Genomic DNA, 16096 nt, shown 5'->3' on the forward strand with positions numbered 1-16096 from the left:
GCAGCTGGCGCTGTGAGGTGCTGAGAAGGTAAAATAACAGAAAGTAACGAAACCCGAAACCTGCTAGAGGGGGAAGGAAACGAGGATTTCACTACCATTAGGACCTCTGGCCCTGTTGTGAGGCAGCCTGCATTGAGGTCATAAAGCCGTACCCATTAACCAGCTTAGCAGATGCTCTGACTACACCAACCAAACTGCCACGAACGGTATGATTCATTCCATAAGCCACTTATCCAGAACAAAAAGCTCTACTCATGTTACATAATGGAAACTTAGAATGTAACTAACACTTTATCTTTAGAGACACTAACATGCATGAAAGGGCACTTGTTCAACCAAATATAAAAGGTATAGAATAAAAAGGTAGAGAATGAAAGCCAAGACCAACAGTACTTCAAGTGATTTAGTGAACAGTGGAGAAGGACTGATTGCTGTCAGCTGATCAAAGAAATGCAACTTTTTAAAATATAAAAGAAATTGTAGTGCTAAGACATTTATCGAAAAAGAATATTAACACAGACATTACAATCAGAGGCAGAGGGAGATCACCATGCTAAGATCAGCGATCAAGAGAAATCCAAATTCCAAAGCAAGTGTGACCGTGATGGACCATACTACAGTGGCAAGTATGCAGAGAGGCTGATTCCAAGGTTCCAATCATGAAGACAAAAGACGATTTGATTCGTCATTCTATCTTTTACCTCTACCTTTGGAGTGGCGGGGATGGCAGAAGCTGGGTTTTTTTGGAGGGGGCGGGAGCTGGCCTGTTTTGTGAGCAGTACTGTTGGCTTTGGCTGAGGGTGGCTGGAGTGAGTTGGAGAGAAAGATGCCATCGGAGGCCGGGCGTGGCTGGCAGGAGGGCTGCTGTGGCTTAAGGGCGGTGGGAGGAAGAGACTTTTTCCTGCTGAAGCACTTATCCTGACCTGCTGGGCCGCAGTCCTCCTCCTCCTCTTCCTCCTCCTCGTTGTATGCAACAAACTTGGCAGTGAACAGCGAGTCAGGGGAGAGGACCTGTGTTTTGAGGTAGGAGGCATTTCGCTGAGGTGGGGGAGGAGGGGCGCCGGGTGCAGGGGGCGGGGATGGGGGTTCGTAGTCCCGCGGGAGTGGAGGTCGGCACAGACTGGGCTCCTCGGGCTCCAACAACCTGCGCGCCGCCTCGTCGTGCTGTCTGCGCCTCTCAGCTTCCAGGCGGCTGTAATACCCCTCTTCCTGTCGCCTCTGCAGGCGGGAATAGACAAGAGTGCACAGGTCAGAGGTCAGGAGGGGACCAGCTGACCCACTGGGCCTTCACAGGAGTGTGAGATGTTCTGACCCATCAGTCCCCATCAGCACACTGACAATGAGTCCACAGGACATCAAAGTTCACATGTCACAACGACTGTAACAGAAGCGGCAGGTCAACTGTAAACAGTCTTCTCTATCAAGACTTACAAATGCATTCAGACTACTCTGGGTTATTTGAAATAAAACTGCTCAAAAGCACAGAATGAGTTAACTGTCAGCCTCCCAACTCCTAATCACTGTCCTCTTCCAGTCATCCAACCAGACTTTTGTTCTTCTCTGCTCTCCTTCCTTCCTTGTCCTCTTTCTCTCTCTCACCTCCTGTTTTCGGTAGGATAGTAACTTACCTGTTACTGCTGTATTTAAAGACAGCATAAAACTAAAAACAGGCTACAACTGGCTTTCTGTGGCTGGCACTTTCAGAGGGAAAACTTCCATACTTTCTCACTGAACCCAGTGAGTTCAGAATAGCAGTCCTTCCTACACAGGAGGACGTGACTAAACCACCCAGTTTACTTCCAGCTACTGGAAGGAAAATTAATAGGAAACCACAAACTGAAAAAAAAAAAGTGCTCATTTTCCCAAAGCAACAGTCTAACAAATACGCTTTCCACAGTTCTTAATTTATATTTCAAATCTTAATAAACTCCCTGACAGACAGAAAATGAGAGAGCCAGGCATTAATAGCGACAGTAACAAGATATTCAAATATATTTTACACATACTGTACATTTTTTCTGACATACATCTGCACAAACTACAGTTGACAGTGTTAAAATTCTTTTAACATTATAAAAGGTAACAACAGCACAGTTTTGTTAAAGATTGACAAAAGTTTTAAGAGCACAACAAAAAGAGTAAATAAGGAAGGGAATGAAAGATCAAACAGAATAACCCTCCTTGACTTGAATCAGTGCCTGCGCTGTGAAAAGAGTACCACAAATTTTAAATCCATTTAACCAGAGAGAACTAATTCTAGGGACCTTTCTGGCATCAGGATAAAAGTTTTGGTCCCTATTTTAATGTTTATGCTGTATTTTCTCCCTGCTCCCTCTAAAGCCATGCACGCACGCACGCATGCATACACACACACACAGTGGACACACAATGGTCACTGCTTCACCTTCGGGGGGAAGAAAACCCCAAGAGCAAACGCCAGCCCCAACTGTTATCCTGGAGCCAACTTCTTGCTCTATGTTGAGAAATTCTAAAGGAAAAACATTTTTATCTTCTTGTCTACACAAAGTAAGTTTTCCCTTGAGGTGGAAAATCAGAACAGAATGACTTCTGTGGCTTTTAAATGGAATTGTCAAAAATCTTAGTATTACATGAAGGATGATTGCTTGATAACATTTTAGGGAAAAACCAAAACATCCTCTTTTAAGTTATACCAAGAACAGATACAATTACATGACCCAAGATGACATTATTCTACCTAACAAATGAATGGCACATTTTTTATAGCAAAGCAAAACCATCAATTTTGGACATTCTGTATTAAAAAAATAGGTTATTTAGCATCTTTTTACAGTGACCACTCAATTATAGAAGCAGTTACTAAAACACAAGTGCATTCAACTTCATCATGAGTTGTGAGAACACATGTTGGAAAAGTTAAATACCCCAAGAGTTTCTCAGCACAGAACACATAGCCTGGTCCTCTTCTCCATGCACACTGCTCTGACGTGACAGCCAGGCTGCCCCCACCACAACCCTGCTGAGGGTGGGTGGGACCTAACTAGAGCATAGCTGGCACAGAACTGGAAAAGCACACCCCTGCAAACAGCCAAGGGGCCTTCCACAGGGAGCAAACACCACCACCACCAGGAACAGTTAGACATCAGGTGGCCCAAATTTTGGAAATCTGATTTCCTTAGAAAGATCATCAATTTTGATTAACCATTAAACAAGTGAAAGACTCATAGGGTAATCTAATCCTGAAAGCTCAAACTTCTTGAGAATACTTCAAAACTGTTTAGATACGACAGCTAATATAATGAACTTTAAGGGAGGGTAAAGGTCTATACAACACAGAAATCACTAATTTCAATACAGGTATGTAAGATAATGTGTCCTTACATTATTTACTTTCATGTAAATGAGTCACATCAAGTCTACCAATCTTACTTAGACTGTTCTGTATTCTAACAGATAGCATCCCTACAAAAAGCTTCCTAAAAGTTCTTTTTCTGGAGGATGGGGTTTTCTATTAATATAGTTCACTGGATTATCAAGGAAGGCATTACTAATAAAAACTAAATTTTTCCCCACCAGAAGTTGTGACACTCAAAGCTTCTACCTTCACAGAAGGGAAGTAATAGAGAAGAACAGCTTCTCTCAAACCACATACAGCAACATGCAACCCCCTCTGCACAGGACAGACCCCACAGTGAGGTCCACAGTTATAGCTTCCGCATCCCAGAGAACTCAGCTATGAACACACAAGACAAAGAGACTCAGAGAACAACATCTCAAAGTTCCCACTTCTCAGAAGTTCCCATCTCTCAGAATGTTAAAATGAGTTGTCTTTAAAAATTCAATTAAAAGGATTAACTGAATTTTAAAAAAAATATGGAAATAACTCAGAATACTTATCAGATTGTATACTAAATTTTCCTTGTATAATGTTTTTATAAGCCTTCTGCTTTCTTTACCATCAGCCAGAATTAAGTAATTTCAGTAAATAATCTATTTGAAGTGTTTGATGCTGACAGACTGTCTCACTATTTTCCTATTGCCTCCTATGGTTCAAACTCAATTTAAACAGTACTGGAACAAATTACCAACTTCACAATAACAAACTAGACCACGTCCAGTAAAGATTAAAGCCCCAAGTAAACAGACCGTTTGCAAAGGGGCTCACTGCTAAACAGAACTAAAAGTTCAGAAGTTTGAGGGAGACAAAATTCAGAAGATAAGGGAATCTGGAGACAGTCCACAAGAGAGGTAGGTGGGCCAGACAGGGCTAAAGTTTTTGGTCCAGGAACAAAAGCTGGGGTCCAGGCCCTGTTCTGTCTTGAGCATCTTAAGACACATGTAATTTCTAGCCCCCTTGCCCCAGCCAATCGGTTATGTTTGGCTAATCTGGTCAAGTGCTAGCTGCCCTCAGAGGACCATGACCTTTTCTTCAGCATCTCGCTTCACCCGCTCCTCCTCCTGCCGGCGTCGCTCCTCCTCCTGCCGGGCTCGGTCTTCCGCTTCCCGCTTACGCATCTCTTCCAGCTGCTGCTGCCGTCGCCGCTCCTCATCCTGCAACTAACAAAACACTGACTTCAACTTTCATTCAACAGACTCCACCAACACAAGACCCAAAAAGCATATATTAAGGCAAGCAGACACACACAGACACACACAGACACACAGAGACACACACACACACACACACAAAGTTAAATACAAAATACCAGCTTAAAATCACTGTTGGAAGACAATAAAAGTTACACATCTCATAGCTCTATAATTTCAGAAAAAAAATTTTGTTTCCACAGTCCCAGAGTTATTCTTCCATTAACATGGCTCAAAGAAGGCATTTATTTTATACATTCACACATTAAACAAGCATGATTCTTTTGTTAGGATAAATTTAAGTTACGAAGGCTCAAACAACAGACAGACCCCCCCACTTTATGGATCTATGGAACACATTCAACCGCCTTCTTCTCCTACCCACTTTTGAAAATTTTCCACTATGAATGTCAAGAAAAAGGCCCCACTCTTGGGATATGTGGGAGGTAGTACCCCCCCCTTGGTGGGTGGGGCTGTGTGCAATGCAGAATCCAGTGGACCAGGGCTAATGAGAGCCACATGCAACAACAGCCTGCCTTTCTTGGGGACCAAGGGTCTAGCACTCCTCCTCCTCTGGTCCTCTGCCATCTACTCCCCAACCTGGACTTCAAAAATTCCTTCCCAGCTCAGTGATAATACCCCCAAACTGAGTCACAGAATCTGAACCTGAGATTTGGGAGGAACCTAATTCTAACTCTCTTTCATCTGAACACTTCCAGTGTTTGGGAACCTGTTGTCAACCACCCTATAGAGTACATTCTATTTTCAGGTTAATGGCTGTCAAAAAGTTATAGTGGTCTACAATTCATCACCTGATTGTTTTCCTATTTTGGGTCATTCAAGTTCTGCCTTTTGAAATAACACAAAAATTTAATACCTTTCTTTAAAACCATTCAAATACTCCATGATATCTTCAAATACCTAAAATGTACCTTCCTTTGGCTTTTTATTTCCTTTATCCTTCCAGTTACATTTCTCTCTGTACATTTCTTTCAGTACAGGCTGAAAATATGTCTTCCAAGAAGGAACCCTGGATTGCCAACCACAGCAAGACAGAATAAGACTCTCCCTTTTCGTCATCTCAATAGACAGCTATTTCTGTTGTTATGGCCTAAGATAACAGTAACTTTGGAGTCTGAATTCTCCATTTCCTTCTCATCTGGTATAGACCTAGGCTACAGGAACAGCCACAGCTACACTATAATAATATCAATATCAAAGGGAGTCAATTCAAAATTTCTAAAATTCAAATGGAACTCAAAGCCATCTAGTTCAATCTCTAACCATTGTAGGAATCCCTTACATAAAATACCTTAAGATATGCTTCAATTTCTATAGAATCACCAGTTTTTCTATAAGTTGTTTATAACAAAAATTTAAAACGTTAACTTCTGGATTTCAGTTGTATTTTTTTAAAAACAAAAATCTAACAATGTCATTCTTCCTTGATTTCTGTGAAACAAAACAAAACAAAACAAAACACTGTATCTGGTGGGAAAGAATAAATTAACCTTTATTATTAGGCTCTTTCATGAGAGCAAACAATAACAAAACACCTTAAGGAAGAAATGTAAAATTGCATTAATGCAACAGGGGTGTTTCCTGTATCCAATAAAACACAAACTAATTTCACTGTTATATGTTCTAGACCTAATTAGAAACAAGTTTTGAACAAGAAAATATTATACACTAATATAACCAATTAATTCTTTTAAAGTAAATAGGAATATAATCTTATGACAATTATAATCATTCTGATTTCTTAAGTGCAAATGCTATCTAATAAATTTATAAACAGGCATTTTCTCTCAAAAACCTTCATTCTTTAAAATCTAGATGGAGGTAAGCAAGCAGGAGCCTTCTCTTGTGTTCATTAGTTACTACTTTTCAAGTAGTGCAAACTAACCAGCATTACTATAATTAAGGCATTTTCTTTCCACTACCTTGGCTAATTCATGTATTTTTCATTTCCAAAACTTAAATTATTTTGTTCTTTAAAGATATGAGAAAAGAGAATTTACTCAAAACAATGGCTCAAAAGAGTACACTGGCTGTATGATTTACTGACATTCAGTAACAGTTAAAGGGTATTTCAACTTACAAATTTTTTTTTTTTTTTTTTTTTTAAAGATGACCGGTAAGGGAATCTTAACCCTTGACTTGGTGTTGTCAGCACCACGCTCACCCAAGTGAGCTAACCGGCCATCCCTATATAGGGATCCAGACCTGTGGCCTTGGTGTCATCAGAACCACACTCTCCCAAAGTGAGCCATGGGCTGGCCCTCAACTTACAAATTAAATCACTCTGCAATCCAGTCACAAATTGACTGTCACATTAACACTGTGAATTCAGTCAAAAGGAGAGCTCATTGTTTTACAGTAAAAGAATGAAAAGATACATGCTATCGAAGCAGCCTTATAGGAAGTAACATGGGAAGAGATCAGAATAAATAAAAAATACCTATTACCTAATGAATAAAGACAGTCCAGCTAAAATTATTCCGATCAAGAAATGTGCTGGGACTTCAAAGCCAGCATGGAAGCTTGAACCAAAGTGTTGCTATACTGGCAGTCTATGTTTCTAAAAGATGTATTTTTAGGTTAAAAAAAAAAGTATGTTGAGATCTGTGTGTTTATAATTTTGTATCACAGGTATCTTTAACTTACTTAGATCTTTAATTTACTGTTAACTCATATCTTTACTATAGAAATCCCATTAAGATAGAAAACCATGTTTAGGTATCTGAACATAAAATAGGGTCATGATAACCTTTACTTTTTGATGTTTTCACTGAAAACACAACTCAAAGTCTGTTTGTTTTTTTTTTTTTTTTTAAATAAAAGATGACTGGTAAGGGGATCTTAATCCTTGACTTGGCGTTGTCAGCACCATGCTCTCCCAAGTGAGCAAACCGGCCATCCCTACATAGGGATTTGAACCTGTGGCCTTGGTGTTATCAGCACCACACTCTCCCAAGTGAGCCACAGGCCAGCCCCTCAAAGTCTGTTAAAGCTCGTTAAAAACATTCTTCTATACAGAATTTTTCTCTTTATGCTCCCTCCCACTAAAACACCCATCCTAAAAAATTTTTAGGCCCCAAAGTGAAGAAAACCCCAGATGCCTGGGCATTCACTACTATAGGCCGTTGCTACCCTAAGCCCTGGGTTCAGAGCCCAGGTCTGCAAATAATCAGCTATTTATCCATGAGAAAGTTCATTCTCTGTCTAGGGTCAATTTCCTCATTAGGAAAACAAAGTCCTCTCTCACAACAGTAGTATGTACTGAATGACACAGGGAAAACCATCTACGGTGGCAGTCAGCACTCAGTAAACAACAGCTCCCTTCCCTTAACCCGTACAACATTTTTTAATTTAAGGAAAACGACAATTTTTTCAGAGGTTATAAGATCTAGAGCTTAGCTGCTGACATACCCTTATGGCAGAGACACAACAGAGTAACCCTCTAGCAGGCTGGTGTGGCTCAAATTGGCCCAAGACATACACTTGAATTTCTTTGGGGACAACTGTTTTATCTTACACAATCATACAGATCTTGTGTTTTACTCCATAATATATACATGTTGGTCTTACATGAACACGTCTCTCCTCCTAATTCCCTGAGCTGACCTTTCTTGAGAAGATTCATCGTGCCAATCCCATGGCTTTGATGTACTGGGAAGAGCCCATTTTCATTACAGAGGTACCCCAATTTGAACAGGCAAAATACAGTCTGACTACTACAGACAGGTCTCTCTGAAGATGTAATTCTCAAATTAGGTTTCCTACTAATTCTTGCTTAGAATTTTCATGAGGGTTTTGATCCAACCCCTTCTCCACCTGAGGCGCTCGAGAGGGGCAGGCTCCATTTCTGAAGTCCTTCCTGAAGCTGGACAGGAAAGCAGTACATCAGGCAAGAGCCACTTTACTTTTCATATGAGGAAAACAGAAGAGCCGCTGAAACCTTTGAAAACATCACCTTTGAAAACATCTCCGCAGTGGCATTACCCTGAGGGGAAGGGACTTTTCCTATGAGTTCTCATGTTACCTGATTCAGCAGACAACCATTAAAATGTGGTAACAAGACCAAGCTGAGACTCGCCACTGAGACTGTCAGGCCAAGAACAAGTGTACCTCAAAAAGTTCATGAAGATTCCTATTATCTTTTAATTCTATTTTTCCCAACTTTCTGAAGTGTGCTCATGCATTTCTAGTTGAAAAACAGTACCTAGCAATACAGTTTTATGAAAAGGAGGCATTTTTGTGTAGTAGAAAGAGTACCTAAGATGAACTTAGAAAACTGCTCAGATCCCTGACTTCTCCCCAGAGGGAGAGACAGAGTACAGTGACAAGAGGACAGATGGGAAAGGCCCTGGAGGCATGAATGCTTCATCATAACCTGGCACTGAGGGGCTCTCCCCAGCAAGTTATACTTTGGCTTGAATAGGAATTATACACCATTTTAGTAATTAAATTTGGTGAGAACCTAATAACAGCTTTATTATTGGTCTTCTAATGAAGGTCATACACCTTCGGGAGCTTGGGAATTTGGTCCCAGGATCGTGTTCCATTCACTCAGCATTACTGGCTACCCACCACAAGCCAGAACTCTTCCAGAAACTTAAACAGACAAAGGTCACTGCTCCCATGGAGGTGCGTGCTACCCAGGAGAGATAAACAGAATGATGATGAGTACTGTCCACAGTGCGTCAAAGGATGGTGGGTGCTCTAGCCAACAGGCAACGTGTGTGAAGGGCAGGCAGGAGTGGAGGGATGGGGGGCACAGGCCACACAATGAAAAAGCGCAGGCAGTGTGGACCTCATTGCAAAGGTGGTGTCTAAGCTAGACTTGCATGGGGTGCCATGGCGATCCCTGGGGCAGGGCAATGACCTTTGGGTGGGCACTGGCCCAGCGCAAGGTGGGCAAGCGGGCTGGAGTGGAGCACGCATGAAGGAGGATACAAGGCCTGGACAGACCCAGCAGCACCTGTAGGCCCCAGGAAGATGTGGAATGTCTGTCTGCATGAAGGGGTGCCTCATTTAGGAGGGATATGAGGATTTTCTCCTGGGATTGCAGCAGCTGCTAGGTAGAGAATGCCCCAAGAAGGGACCATGGCAGAGTCGAGGGGTCCTGCCAGTTTCCCACAGTGACCCAGGCAGGAAAGGATGGTGGCTCAAGCCAGGGGTGACGTAGAAGTGGTCAGGTTCTGAGGACCTCAAGCCAGTACAGTTTCTGAATGGAGAGACAAAAAGTTGTCATGAATGACTGTAAGGTTTCGCGACTGAACAACCGGAAGCACCAGCTGAAGTGGGGATGGCTAGAGGCAGAGTGATCGGCAGTGTAGATGGAGTGCCGGAGAGAAGGAATTTAGTTTTTAAGGTGCTGAATCTGACTCCACGTGGAGATGTTACATAGGTGGATGGTCAATGAGTCTCAGGTGTGCCAGAGGTTTGGATTAGAGATTACGAGGGGATGCCACCGGCACCAGTAAAGTACTACTGTCACAGATCTGGAGTCAGCACAGAGGAAGGAGGGGGCAGGCCCCAGACTGATGGGGGCGATGAGCCAATGAGAGGTCAGAGGGAAAGAGCAGAAACCAGCCTAGGCAGCCCACAACCTTATGAAACTCAGGTGCTCCAAACAGGAAAAGTCCTGCCTCGTTTATCCCATTAGTCACCTAAAAATCCTGTGATGTGCCAAAGAAAACACATTAAGAACTGCACAGGGCAGTTGAACTCCCTATATGGTCATGAATTTGCCATTATCCTTATTATCTCAAAGAGAGGACTGATATCTTAACAGGAGAGGTGCTCCCAGGGTAACCTGCCAATTCTGATATAATAAGAATTCTACAGATAATGACATTGTTGTCAATAATATTAATATATACTGGGGAATTAGGCTAAGAATTGCTCAGAAACATGATGGTGAAGATCAATATTAATACTCAAAATACTATCTTTTAAAGAAAGAAAAACTCTGATTTCTTTGAAATAAGAATAATGGTTGCAATAAGATTTTTAAGTATTATTATTATTCTGTCACAGAAGTCTTCATAGCATAAAAAACTCTCTTTGGGCTGTAGAGCTGGCTAGTTTCTTAGACAGTGTCTCAGGTGGTTATCCTCCATGCAATGGAAGCTGAGCATGTATTTGCTAAATGAATCTCACATAAAGAAATAACTCTAATCAATGTTTTCCAGCTACACCTACGTACACCTCAGTACACAGAGAAGGAGAGAGAAAAATGTATATGTTTTATTATCTTGGTTTCATGTAAAAAAAAATTTTAAATGCAGAGCTCAAAATATATGCCTTCTAATTGCCAAGGTGGAAAGACGTTTGCAAGAAAAGTTTCGTTTTGGGGTGATATTGCCACCATGGTATACAAATTGGAAAAAAAAAAAAGAACTGTTATTTAGTGAAAAGGCCACTAAAGTCAAACCTTTAGGGATTTTTTAAAAGTATTACCTAATATTGACTCTATATTATTTATAAGTTGACTAGGAAAAAGTATTGACTTAAAGTTACTATTAATATATCAGATAGAATATAATTGTATAGCAAGTGACATAGATACAGTCAGTACTTGAGTATAATGGGTACTAAAATGAACAACCAAACTTCCCCAATACTGATGATATACACATTGAATCTACAACAGAGGCTGACAAGTATTTTTTGGCAGACTAAATTGGTATGGCTGATAAATTAACATCCATGAGATATTATTAAAGAAAATGCATTTGTTCACTAGAAATCTCTCTTACTCTACCAATAGACATGACATCTTAGTTACATCTTAACTGGCAAACAGTGTTACACCCTTTCAATTGAGTTTACAACTGTTAAATACTTAAAATCTATTTCTATATAACAAGAATGAAATAGATTACTCTGAGCAAAATTACTTCATTTGTTCATGTATTTATGACTACATAAGAGTACACAGAATAAATTTATGACTAAAACTGAGAAAAGGTCAAAACCATAAACAAACAGTAACACAATTAACAGAGAAAAGCAAAGAGTTACTAAATCTAGTAACATTCAAAGGCATGCTTCTAGAGTCACAGGACTACATCTCCTGACCAAGGACACCCCTAAGGAGAACTAGATCTACTGAAAACATAAAACCACCACCACTAAAAGAAAAAAGAAAATCAAGACAGGAAAAAAGTACCAAAGTGAAAGAAACAAGAACATACCAAATCTAGAACAGAGATTGCTGGCACAGCAGTCTGCTGCAGGTGACAGAGAAGGAAAAAAAAAAGAAAGATGAGGTGTGAAAAAGAGTTAGGTTCAGACCTGCACTCCACCTGTACTGGTATACTTTGTTGCTATCACGCTTCACCTATTTTTGGACAACTGGAGGAGAGAAGTAAAGAACTACAGACTAACTTCTAGTATGCAGAAATAGAAAGACCTCCATACAGTATTAAATATGTGAGTCTCATCATTAATATAAAAACTAAAAAAACCATAATTTCTCTTAGTGCTCTTATCTGGAGACTAAGATGTTAATTTAAATATCATTAATGACAGAAAACCCACAAATACTTTTTACTAAATTTTCATAAGAAACTTTCCGAATATCATAATTCATACTAAAGTCTTTAAAACTCAACGTTTTGACCATGTGGAAAAACTGACAGACCTTCAAATAAAAATTCAATCCTCACAGAAAAGAATTATTATAGAAACACTATGATACAGTTGCTAATTTTTCAATCTTGTTGGGATACAGTTATAATAATAGAAATACTGTCTACTTATTTGCCATAAACAATAGCTATATATACAAACTTTGAACTGCAGTAAAGGCAAAGCCATCCTTTTCTTATATTTTAGGGTGTGGATGATACAAGGCCATGGATATATTTAGCTTTCTAACAAATACATCTTAAGGAAGCACCGGGACACTGGCCAGCACAGAGGGAGGTATACTGGCACTGGTAGGCACAGACAGCAATTCACATAGCCAAGTGCCAGATGTTTCTGACCACGAAGTGGAAGTTGTTCAGAGAATCCTCATGGCAGAAGAACTTAGTTATTATCAAATAGTTGTTCTTTCATATAAAATAGTTCTTCTGGTAAATGTAGTCATTTTTTATAGTCAAATAAGAACATTTACTACTGATGACTTAAATACCAACAAAAACACCAATAAAACAATTAATAGTTAACATCTTGGCCTCACTTAAAGAAACTTAAGTGTCTGAGAGGGATTCAAACTGAATTTTGGGAAAAGTTATATAAACATTTGGCTGAGATATGTATGCATTAATTAGCGTGTGTGTGAGAAACTTTTCAAGAAAAATTCACAGAGCAAGGTGAGAAGGAATCACACTGCTGGGCTCTATGTACTCACTAATAAATATCTAAGATTAAATTTCATCATGAGTAGAAAGATTAAAATGTCTGACATAACAGCCACTGGTTTAGATATTTAGTACAGACAGCATCAAAAAAGAGATGAAATTAGAAAGAAATCCAAAAGACAAAAAGAACATGCTTTTGGCCATCCTTCCTCAGAACACTGTACTATGTAAATAAATTTTTTAAAAACCCACTAAAACTCACTAACATGACTGATCAATAGCACTTTCCACAAATTAATACTAAATGCCCAAAATAATAATAGTAACAATAACAACTTTAAATTTGATGTTCTGAACAGTTTCCTGTGCTAACCTCTATTAAGCACTGATAATCAAGATCAGGGGCCAGCCACCTGCCTCATGTCTTTGTAAATAAAGTTTTATTGGCACACAGCCACGCCCATTTGTTGATGTAATGTCTGTGGCTGCTTTCCTGCTACAACAGCAGAGGCGAGTACACAGTTGATATGGCCTGCAAAGCCTAAAGTATTTACTATATCACCCTGTAAAGAAAAAATTTTGCCAACCCCTGATCAAGATTATTACTAGTCATTAACAAATGCTGTTTTCTCAACTGAAGCATTAATGAGAAGGATAATTGTGAGTCTGCAAATTAAAGCAATAAAGTTCCATTTGAATTGTATTTAATAATACTTGTCAAAGTATAGGTCTCAATAAATTTCAGTCTTACAGGCCTAGCTCATCTCTGTAGGAGAACATCAGCCAAATGTAATACATATAATAAAATATTATAAGCCTAAGGGCCTTTCTAATCCTTCACCAAGCTCACAGGCTTAGCTATCTCTGTAACAAGCACACAGAAGTTAAAATAGGGACCACAGATACGCACAACCAAAGCACTTTTCCCCTTTACCCTTGCTCTTCGTTCAGCCTCGAGGCGCTGCATGATCAGCATGGTGTCCACGTCATCGTCTTCCTCCTCCTCATCGTCCTCGTCCTTCTGCTTGGATTCCTGGAGTCTCTTCTGGAACTGCCACTCCAGCATCAGTTTCCGCAGGCGGTCGTTCTCCTCAGCGGTGCGGTCCGGTTTGCTCTGCAGCTCCTGGATCTCCTTGCTCAGCATATCCACAATGTGCATCTGCTGCTGCTTCTCCAGCTTCTCCTTGGCGTCCCGCTTCCACGGGTCTGGAGATAGACTGTCCCCGGAGGAGAGCTCCTCCTTGCTGACTGTGATGTACTGCAGGTCTCTGCGCTCAATGGTGCGGGGCTGCTGCTGGGGCTGAAGTTCCCGAATGACTGTTTCTTGGGGCCGCTGGAGCGTGGAAGGCTTTTCTGGCTTCATCTGCTGTGTCGTCAGGGGAGAGAATGGAGCAGGGTTTAGGGACTGAGTGCGCATCTGACCCAACTTCTTCTCCTGCTCTCTCCGCTTTCTCTCTCGCTCCTCTTCCAGTCGGGCCTTCTCCTTCTCATACCACCGCTGATGTTCTTCTCTCTTCTTCCTTTCTGCAGCAGCCACCTGAGCAGACTGTGGTCCTACCTGGCTGGCAGAAGGAGGGGGTGGGAGAGGCAAGTCCATCGGAATTCCATCAAAATCACTGGCATAGTGGGCTGGAGGTGGAGGGGGTGGTGGAGGCAGATCTGTTCGAATGGGCTGGGACACAGCCACAGGTGTGGGTGGCACAGCTGCTGGTGTCTTCCAGCGGCCAGGGCCGCTTTTGGTCAGAGTGGAAGCAGGGGTGACTGACTTAGAGGAGTGGTTCAGGTGCTCCTGGCTAGATGTACTAGATTCCACCGAGGAGCTCTGGTTTATCCACATATCACTATCAGACTTTCGATCTATAACTGCCTCTATTTGATGCCGCTCAAGTTGATAAGCTTTATCTTCTCGAAGTTCTTCTTGGGAACGGGTAACACGCTGGAAAAAGTAAAAAAAGAAATGCTATATTTTAGCCAATTACCAGAATAAATTACTAAAGATTCACAAACATTTTATCTCCAGAGAGGAAAAAAACTAGGAAAATTGTTAAATGAGTATACAGAATAGAGGCTGACTACACTATAGCTCATTGACTGTGGAATAACAGTGAATTTATCTGTAAGAAGAAGGAAAATCCCTACTTTCTCCCTGCATCACTGGCAAGAAAAATAAAATACACAAAATCTCAGGCACTTCCCTGCCAGTACCTTTCCTTAAGCTCCTCCAGCACCTTGCACCCTCTCTTTTGTGGGCTAGCAACACAACTCTGACTTCAAAAGAATGAGTATGTTTAGTCTGATTACATGAAAAGCAACCACAGTTACTCCTCTATAATGAAATTCTAGTTATTACTAAGAGTAGTTATTTTCTCTATCCACCACTTTCTGAATTTCACAAGCTGAGGGCTGGCTGTGTGGGCTCTTTGACATATCTACATATATAATAATGCAAAGTCAGGTCCTATACATCCAAGATATTTTTGCTCCCATCTTAGAAGAGTAAAGCGTAGAGGTATGGCTAGTCTGAAGTGTGAAAACCAGCACGTCTGAAAGTAGTATACCCTGATGAAAATAATCACTACAATCTAGCAATCAAACAACGGAATACCTAGAAATTGAAGATGTAAATCTGGAAAGTAAACTGTTTCCTTTTCCTTAAAAAAAACAAACCAACAAAAAAGACAAAATACTACTTTAAAAAACAGTCTCCTAACAGAAAAATGGAACATTTCCTCACAAAATTTTGTCTGGCATACAGAAACACACTTTGTTCATAACTGGGGTACACAATCTACGGATCAAATAAAAGTACTATTAAACGTCTTGCAATCTGCAGAACAGAGCCTCTGCACCTCTGCTGCTCACGCTGCAGCGTCCCCTGACTCCCGAGTCACTCCACTGCTCTCCTTGAAGGCCTCACTCAGTTCCTTCTGCTGCTGCTGCTGCTCGCTCCACCCTCTCCCCTGAAGTGCTATCATAACTCTTCGTCCTCTCAGCTGACTTCCTCCTCTAGGTCCTGTTTATCCACGTAGTGAAGCAGAACCAAATAGCAGCTACATACTATCCATGTAAAGACTTAATAATGATACTCTCATAAAACAGGAGAAAATGGGATTCAATGCATGTTTTATAAATCGGATTACCTTGACGTATCAGAAGATCTTCCTAAGGTCTAACAAAACATGCCAGAAGAACCAGGGCATAAAATTATTTTA

At 40.7% G+C, this 16096-nt stretch overlaps 1 protein-coding gene across 1 annotated transcript in view; it reads right to left on the reverse strand.

Moving 5' to 3' along the window:
• Positions 1-16096, reverse strand: part of LOC103588788 (afadin-like) — a gene marked incomplete at its 5' end in the record, with an annotated part of 47192 nt that overhangs the window by 3393 nt on the left and 27703 nt on the right. Inside the window, 4 exons of the mRNA XM_008570590.1 lie at positions 924-1218; positions 4402-4536; positions 11772-11807; positions 13819-14820. Of these exons, the coding sequence (XP_008568812.1) occupies positions 924-1218; positions 4402-4536; positions 11772-11807; positions 13819-14820 (1468 nt within the window). The remainder of the gene's footprint in view (positions 1-923; positions 1219-4401; positions 4537-11771; positions 11808-13818; positions 14821-16096) is intronic.

The sequence above is a fragment of the Galeopterus variegatus genome, unplaced genomic scaffold (genome assembly GCF_000696425.1).
Source record: "Galeopterus variegatus unplaced genomic scaffold, G_variegatus-3.0.2 Scaffold617, whole genome shotgun sequence".
Lineage (NCBI taxonomy): Eukaryota > Metazoa > Chordata > Mammalia > Dermoptera > Cynocephalidae > Galeopterus > Galeopterus variegatus.